At 34.6% G+C, this 8249-nt stretch overlaps 1 protein-coding gene across 1 annotated transcript in view; it reads left to right on the plus strand.

The window, feature by feature from the left end:
• Positions 1-57: 57 nt before the first annotated feature.
• LOC107572593 (ras-related and estrogen-regulated growth inhibitor) overlaps positions 58-8249 on the plus strand; it is a 21465-nt gene continuing 13273 nt past the window's right edge. Inside the window, exons 1-2 of the mRNA XM_016259016.1 lie at positions 58-132; positions 2002-2130. Coding sequence (XP_016114502.1) covers positions 2070-2130 — 61 coding nt within the window. The 5' untranslated portion in view covers positions 58-132; positions 2002-2069. The remainder of the gene's footprint in view (positions 133-2001; positions 2131-8249) is intronic.

An 8249-nucleotide genomic window follows, 5' to 3' on the forward strand; every position in this document is an offset into this window, starting at 1 on the left:
CACACACACACACACACACACACACACACACTCTCTCTCTCTCACACACACACACACACACTCACAGCGAATGTCTGCGCTCTCACACTCATCCACATCATCGGATCTGATCGCACTCGAGTGTTTCTCACGGTAAGTCACACTTTCTCTTCTCACATTACATCAAGTTCAAAAACAATGCAGAAGATCCAGCAGCCTGAAGACCAGACAATATCACCATACATTATTATTATTAATAAAACAATCATGTCACATCCTCCTCCTCCGCAGCAGCAGCACTATGATGATGACGAGGTCTGATTTCTTCATGCTGAGTCTGATTAAGTCTGTTTGTGTAAAGCACTGTCGTTTAATGAGTGAATGTGATGCAGAACGAGCTGATGGTCCTGTTGGAGTCTGAGCTGGTATTGATGTGTCATTGGTAAAGGTCAGTGTTTGGCTTTTACAGATCTGTCCATGAACCTGTGTGATGTTCAATCACATGAAAAGGTTTTAATTGAAGTCGCTAGTGAGTCTAATGAGGCTTGAGCATCAGCTTTAGGAGAATCTCTGAACTATGATGCTTTTAATCTCTCTGTCCGATAGAAAGCAGCTGATGTCTATCAACTGGTATACTTAAAGTCTGCTAAACTGGAACAACTCATTTTGTACTTAATGCATTTTAGTAGTAGTGCTGAAGTCCAATTAAAGATATTCTTAGTATATTTGATTGTGCTAAAGTAAAACTATTGCAAGTGTGCTTCAGGTACACTTTAAATATTTAGCATTTAAAGACTGATATTATTCAAAGATCATACAATCCTCATCAAAAACACATTTAAAACACATTTTAGACTTCATATTAAGAAAAGTGTATTGTGCACAAGTAGTACGCCAAATAAAGTTTAATTATATTTTTTTATATCAGTAAGTCTCGAGTTATCTGTCAGTAAATATGTTAATAGATTTGAACTATACTTAGTATGAAATAAATGTATTTTAAATATGTTAATTTTTTACTAGGGCACTTTAAATACATTTTTCAAAAAAACAAGATATCTTAAATCTCTATTTTATATATATATATATCTTAAAAACAAATTTCTGCCAATGTGGCCGGAAAAATAAACTTAATTTAAAGAGAAAAATTATTTTCTGACCCCACTTGGCAGGATTTTTCATTTTCAAATTGGAATTTTCAAAATTGGAATTTTTAAAAATGTTCAAATGTGGAATTTTTCAAAATTTTCAACACATCTTAACATCTTAACAACAAAAATCAGAAAAATATTGTTTACCCTTTTGAAGATGATTTTTCTTACGCAAATGGCAGGTTGTTTTCTTGTTTTAAACAAAAATCACATCATTTTGATAAATCTTCTGTCATGTTGTTTCTCAAGTAAATTCATCTTTTATTTAAGAACAAGAGTACTGGGTAAGAAACTGATTTTTTGCCGTGCTGATGATGAGATGATCATGTGAAAAAAGACAGTACACTCTTAAAAATAAAAGTGTTAAAGGTTCTTCAGCCAAAGAGCATCTCTTTCTTACCTTTTTATAATCTGAAGAACATTCTTTCGCTACAAAGAAGCTTTTGTGAAACAGAAAGGTTCTTCAGATGTTGAAGGTTCTTTATGAAACCATTTAGACAAAAAGGTTCTTCTATGGCACCTTTATTTTTAAGACAGTAAGCAGATCCTTCAGTGACATTTAGGCTCAGATCATCTCACCTCAGATGCTGTAGGACAGAAGATCATCTACAAACAAATTGTTTACAAGCTTCACTCATCATCACGAGAGTCTGGATGATCCAGTATTTGAGGAATCATCTAAACAGATCATCAGAAGCTGCTGATCAGTCTTCATTCATCAGTGCAGATGATCATATAAACACCTTCATGACGTGGATTTTCTCCACACAAAGTGCTTAAATATTCGACTGTAGAGTTTAGTTCTGAGCTGGATTAAACACATCCTTTATATAATGAAGATCTGCTGTTTTACATCCGTCATCTGTTTCAGGTGGAGATGATGCTGTCGCTATGGTGACTGCATCCCCTCTGTGATTGGCTCGTTCTGCGTGCGTCGTCATGGCGAAGAGTCCAGAGGTGAAGCTGGCTGTGTTTGGCAGAGCAGGAGTGGGAAAGTCAGGTGAGAGCGAGACGTTATCGCGACACTGTTAATACATTAATTATATAAATAAAGATTTTATGATAAAGTAAATCCCTCCCTGATATGCACAGCCAGACGATATTTCCATTAGACCATCCTGCTGCCGTCTGAAGTTCAACATTAGTGTGAATTTACAGGGTTTATGAAGGTAAATTTAAGACTACTCAAGACCAATAACACTTCAAAGTTTTAATATTTACATTTTATAGTTTTATTTTAACATAACAATACATTTTAAAATTACAATTATTTTTATTTCTTCAAAATAAATATAAAATGTTCAGAATTCCTTTAACAAGAAAAATAATAATTTCCCTTTTAATTAAGTTTATTTATTTTTCTGATCCCTCTGTTCCTGTTTTAACCGTATACTCACTTAATTTCGATATATATTTCAGAAAACAAGACTTCATATCTTCAGTCGTTTTGATTCTCCAGTAAATGTATCTTAATTTAATCACATTTAGAAATTCGTACTGGAAAACAAGATTAAAATAGTGAGGAAGTACATAATTTTTGCAGTTCAGAGTTCAGCTGAAACAGTTGGGTCTTATGAATTATTATTATTTTGGTGGCTATTTCTATAACTGGAATTGTGAAGCCAGTATAAAAAGTTAAATATATTCTTAAACCAGTGACAAACATAAGCGATGATATTTTCCCCCTTAAACGTGATTTCAGGGACTTTTTTTACTCTTTATGAGGGCACATTTTCTAACCTTATTAAATGTATGCATTAGGAATGCACCGATATGAAAATTTTGGCCGATACTGATAACCGATAATTCTTTATATATGAAAGCCGATAACCGATATGTTGGCTGATAAATCTAAATCCAAATTTTTATCATTTTTGAGAGCCTGATTACAAAAAAAGTCTCACCATTAAAAGCCATTAAACACTTCAACATAAATCAAACATAAAGCAGCCTTACAAATAATAAAATAATGCATACAAGTCTCTGGACAGTAATGTTATATACTGTATATGATAGTCCTAGTTATTACTGTTGTGCGCTGCTAACACCGGCAAACTGAAGCACTCTATTAACCCTCTATTAGCCTAACCAAACGCATTCTATATGCGATAAATCCCACCTACATGCATAAAATAAACACAATATTACAACATACAATTGCACAAAAGGCTGCAAATGCACAAGCGAACTTAACTGTGCTGGTCATGAAGGTGCAGCTCTATTGTGAATGCGCTCTTCCCGTAACAACACGCTTAAACACGGGCGCACAAAGATTCCATAACATTATTTAACAGTAATGTTCTCATTATATTATGACAGACTTGCCCTGCACATGTTGCACTTCACTGTATTTTCCTTTTTGAAGTGATTCCAATAATATTTCAAGCAATTAAAAACCATCATGGTGAACAGTGTGCATCAGAAGTGAAATAATGCATTATTTATCTGCTTTACTATATCGGCACAAATGCACAAGCGAACTTAACTGTGCTGGTCATGAAGGTGCAGCTCTATTGTGAATGCGCTCTTCCCGTAACAACACGCTTAAACACGGGCGCACAAAGATTCCATAACATTATTTAACAGTAATGTTCTCATTATATTATGACAGACTTGCCCTGCACATGTTGCACTTCACTGTATTTTCCTTTTTGAAGTGATTCCAATAATATTTCAAGCAATTAAAAACCATCATGGTGAACAGTGTGCATCAGAAGTGAAATAATGCATTATTTATCTGCTTTACTATATCGGCACAATTTTCTTATCGGTTCGATAATGATAACATAAAAATTTACATTTATCGGTACCGATATGGTGGCCGATATATCATGCATCCCTAGTATGCATCATAATTTATATAAGTATTTAATAAATGCAATTAGTATAAGACATTTCAGGGCTGTTACTAATCAAATTAAATCAATATCAATAAAATCTATCTTTGCAAAAGTGGCACACAATATGGCATATAGATGTACGCGGTATTTAATGCAGCTTAGAGATGGCATGAATGCATTTACACTGCAAACATGTTAGAAGCTTAATGTGGTAAATATAGCATATACTGAACTATGAAATGATGCTTTAAATATAAAATTGAAATTACTGATAGGTGGCGACAAGTTACCGTCTTAATGCGTGAGTCATTGATTCACTCTGATTCATTCAAAACGGCTGATTCATTCAGAAACTAAGCACATTTTCTACATGAGTAGTATACTAGTATACCATTTCGAATTTAGTTTTTGAATCACTCACCTAATTCGTTCAGAAACGTCATAGTGGTACAATAACTGGTCGAGCAAACAGTCCATAATGACAATAATGTGTCTAAAATTAAATTAACATTAATTGCGTTTAATTTAGTTACTATATATCAGCACTTTTCAAAGTCCGGACTCCTTACTTATTTGTGGCGGCTTGTCACAATATCAAAACTGACCGCCACAAATAGATTTTCCAAAAGGCTTATACTTGGTTGAATAAACAAATCAAAATGCGGCACGGGTGTTTTTATATGAATGTATCTTCGAAAAGAACCGACCGTCTTCAGAAAAGCTCGATCTTGTTTTTTTAACACTAAATTGTGTTAAAATCACTGATCTGTAATGGGGAACTATATATTATATTTATATAGATCAGTGGTTAAAATGCAAAAGTGCATGTTAAAACCAAATGCAGCTTTATGTTTTTATATGAATGTATCTTTGAAAAGAACCGAAAGTCTTCAAAAAAGCTTCAATTTTATTTCGTCGTTCCTGTAATGCCTGATAAAGTAGCGTTCGTGAGCGCAGCGCTGATTTGTTTACAGCCATTACCGTGGAAACCGCTATACTTCTTCTGCTCCAAAAGCGCCTCCTGCTGGCAGAGAATGAATTTGCATTTGCAAGTCTGTGGGCAAACATAAACAAAAAGCTTCAGAACTGTTTTGAAAAGGTGCTTAAGTTTTGAATTAGGCTACTACTTCTATTACTATTGCTATCTTGTGCCCTGTAATAAACATTTACTCTCTTTTATGAGATGAAGGGGGAAAATAAGAAAATCGGCCAAACATATCGGCCAAAAAAATCGTCATCATAATTGGCCATCGGCTGCCCTGATTTCTAAATATCGGCATCGGCCAGAGAAAAACCCATATCGGTCGACCTCTATTGCTGACACTTGAATCAATTGTTTTGCCATCTTTGCACTTGTTATTAATGTATTTTGAATGCAAAAGGCACTTTATTTTTTCAAAAAAATTAGTGTTGATTTGTTATGCATGTTTATTAAAAACAAGTTCTGTAATAACCAATTGTTCCGGACCTTTGACATTGATGAAAATTCAGATTTGGACCTGTAGACTTTGAGAACCCCTGCTATATATCATTATATAAAGTGTAAAATAATCTTAAAAGAAGGACAAGTGAGCGTCCAGCTCAAGTCTGCGCCAGTAGATGGACATGAAACCAGATGACACCTGAAACCAGACTTATCTGAATCTGACTGATATGCAAATTGATTAATCGCCGTTTTGGGGTCTGAGATTAATTATAGCACACGGGATGGGAAGCAGTGTGATTTCTGCATTAACTGAGTGCAGTTCAGGTCATCAGTCTGAGACGGAGACGGAAAAAATGCGAGTGTTTGTGTTACGCTGGTTAATCTGTCCGGAGCCGTGATGAAGATGCTGCTGAGGAGCGTTTCACACCGAAAGTCCAGACCACCAAAGATCCAGCCAGACGCTCGTGACTTCATAAATATCAGCCTGCAATAACACGAGGAGAGTTACGGCCGTAATACTGATGCACACACACACACCGAACACACCAGACAAAAGCGTTAAAACCAATCCATTATATGCTATTATTCACGTCAGCGGCTGCAGGAAATTGAACATCGGAGCAGCAATGAAATTAGTGATTAGATGTGACATTTTTCAGAGGTCTGTGTGCTCTGACTCGAGGAAATGCTAAAGATAACACACATACAGTGGAGGAAAATGATGGCTGAATGAACCCGGCTATTAAACATGATCTATTTTACGCTGGAGGGCCGTGACGTGTTCCAAAATATGACTTTATTTTAGATTAAATGAATAAATCAGACGTGTAACCTTAAGAAACACACGTTTACAGGCTATCTGATATTTTCAACAATGCTGTTTATCGTTAGGATTATCGTTATGTCTTTAGGCTGGTCTAACTGCGCTTGTTAATGTAAAAATGACTGAGGTGTCTGAATGTCTATATAGTTTTCATTTCATAGTTTTAGTTATTTTACTAAAATTAAAAAATTGCAAGTTGGCTAGTTTTTATTTTAAGTAACAAAAACGGTTTTATGGTTTTAGTTTTAGGTAACTACAATAACCCTGGTCTGACTGCTGTATTTTGTGTTATATAGTAAATACATCTCGATTCTGATTAACACAATCAATCACAGCCGCTTTAGTTTGATATAAACACACAAACAAACAACAGTCAGAGCCGTCACACGTGTGTTGCCTTAATGACACTAATGAATTCAATTAGGCTCTGATATCTGCATAACGAGGCTCAGCGAGAGTCATCAGACTGACAGGAAGAAGAAAAATCAATCTATGGAAGTGATGCTGACAGCAGTGCTGTGATTGGACAGAGATCATCACATGACCGCACAAGAGCAATGCTGATTTGATACAACAGTTCAATACACAAGGCTATTACTTACTTCTGAAGTCGTGATTACGAGTTTGTTGTGCTCAAGTGGTTTGTCAATAAACCGTATTAAAGCCAAAATGCAATTGAATCAATATCCAAAGGATTTTTTTAATAAAATGAAGTGTCACATTTGTTAACCGACGCAGAAGCTTCATCTAGCTTGCTGATTCTGATGCTTTGGTGAAATAAATGCTTAAAAATACACCCAATATGCATTAAATGGTTATTTATGTATGTAAATATACATAACTGTAACGGCTAGAGAAAGCAATGTTATGGAAGATTCATTCCGCCACAGAATTAAACAAAAAAGTAATTGCAACAACTTTTTTTAATCTCAAATTTCTGACTTTTTTTCCCTTGCGAATAAGCCTTTTTTTTTTCTCCAGAATTGTGAGATATAGGCAAAAAAAAAATCAAAATTGTGAGAAAGTCAAAAGTGTGAAATAAGCTCAGAAAATATATTAAATATTGCAAGATATAAACTTTCAAAGGCTAAATTGTGAAGTTTTTGTGACTTTTTATCTCACAATTATGATTTTTTTTCTCCCAATTTCAAGTTTATATCTCTCATTTTGTATTTACAGAATTGCGAGAAAAAAGTCTGGATTGTTGGATGGGAAAAAAAAGAGTCGCAATTGCGTTTTTTATTCTGTGAAGAAAATAAGCTTCCTTACGATGAAGATGCTGTGTGAAAAATGAATAAAATGTAACAGTCTAGAGCAATAGTTTATGGTTTTTATTAAAACTATCTCGTAAATACGACTCGACAGGCCGTTCTTGTCCAGTTTCCGAATAGGAATCGTTTTTACGATATTTCAGATAGCACATGAATGCAGCAAACATTGTACACACAATATGTTGAGATGATTAGTTTAATTTTGCTCCAGATGAAGCTGGAATATGACATCTGTGCTAAAGGTTTTAATGGTAAAAACGTTGGCATCCTTTAGCATGTTGCTAACATGTTTAAACAAGTTGCTAGAATGTTTAAACAGACTGTAGAATGCTAGCATGTTGCATTTTTAGCATTGTACTAATATTTTTTAACATGTCGCTTGAATTTTTAAATGTTTTAACATGTTGCTAACATGTTATAACACATTTCTAACATGTTTTCACAAGTCACGAACATATTTTAGCATGTTTCTAACATGTTTTGCCAATTGCTAGCATGTTTTGACAAGTTACTAACATGTTTTACCATGTTAACATGTTTTAGCTAGCTGCTAGCATGTCATTGCCAACCAGCTTTAACATATTGTTAACATGTTTTAACATGTTTCTAGCATGTTTTGCCAAATGCCAACATGTTTCATCACATTGTTGCCATGTTTTAACACACTGCTAACATTTTTTGACAAGTTGCTAGAATGTTTAAACAGACTGTAGAATGCTAGCATGTTGTTGACCTGTTTTACCACATTGATCACGTTAC

Source organism: Sinocyclocheilus grahami, unplaced genomic scaffold (genome assembly GCF_001515645.1).
Source record: "Sinocyclocheilus grahami isolate Dianchi unplaced genomic scaffold, SAMN03320097.WGS_v1.1 scaffold1779.1, whole genome shotgun sequence".
Lineage (NCBI taxonomy): Eukaryota > Metazoa > Chordata > Actinopteri > Cypriniformes > Cyprinidae > Sinocyclocheilus > Sinocyclocheilus grahami.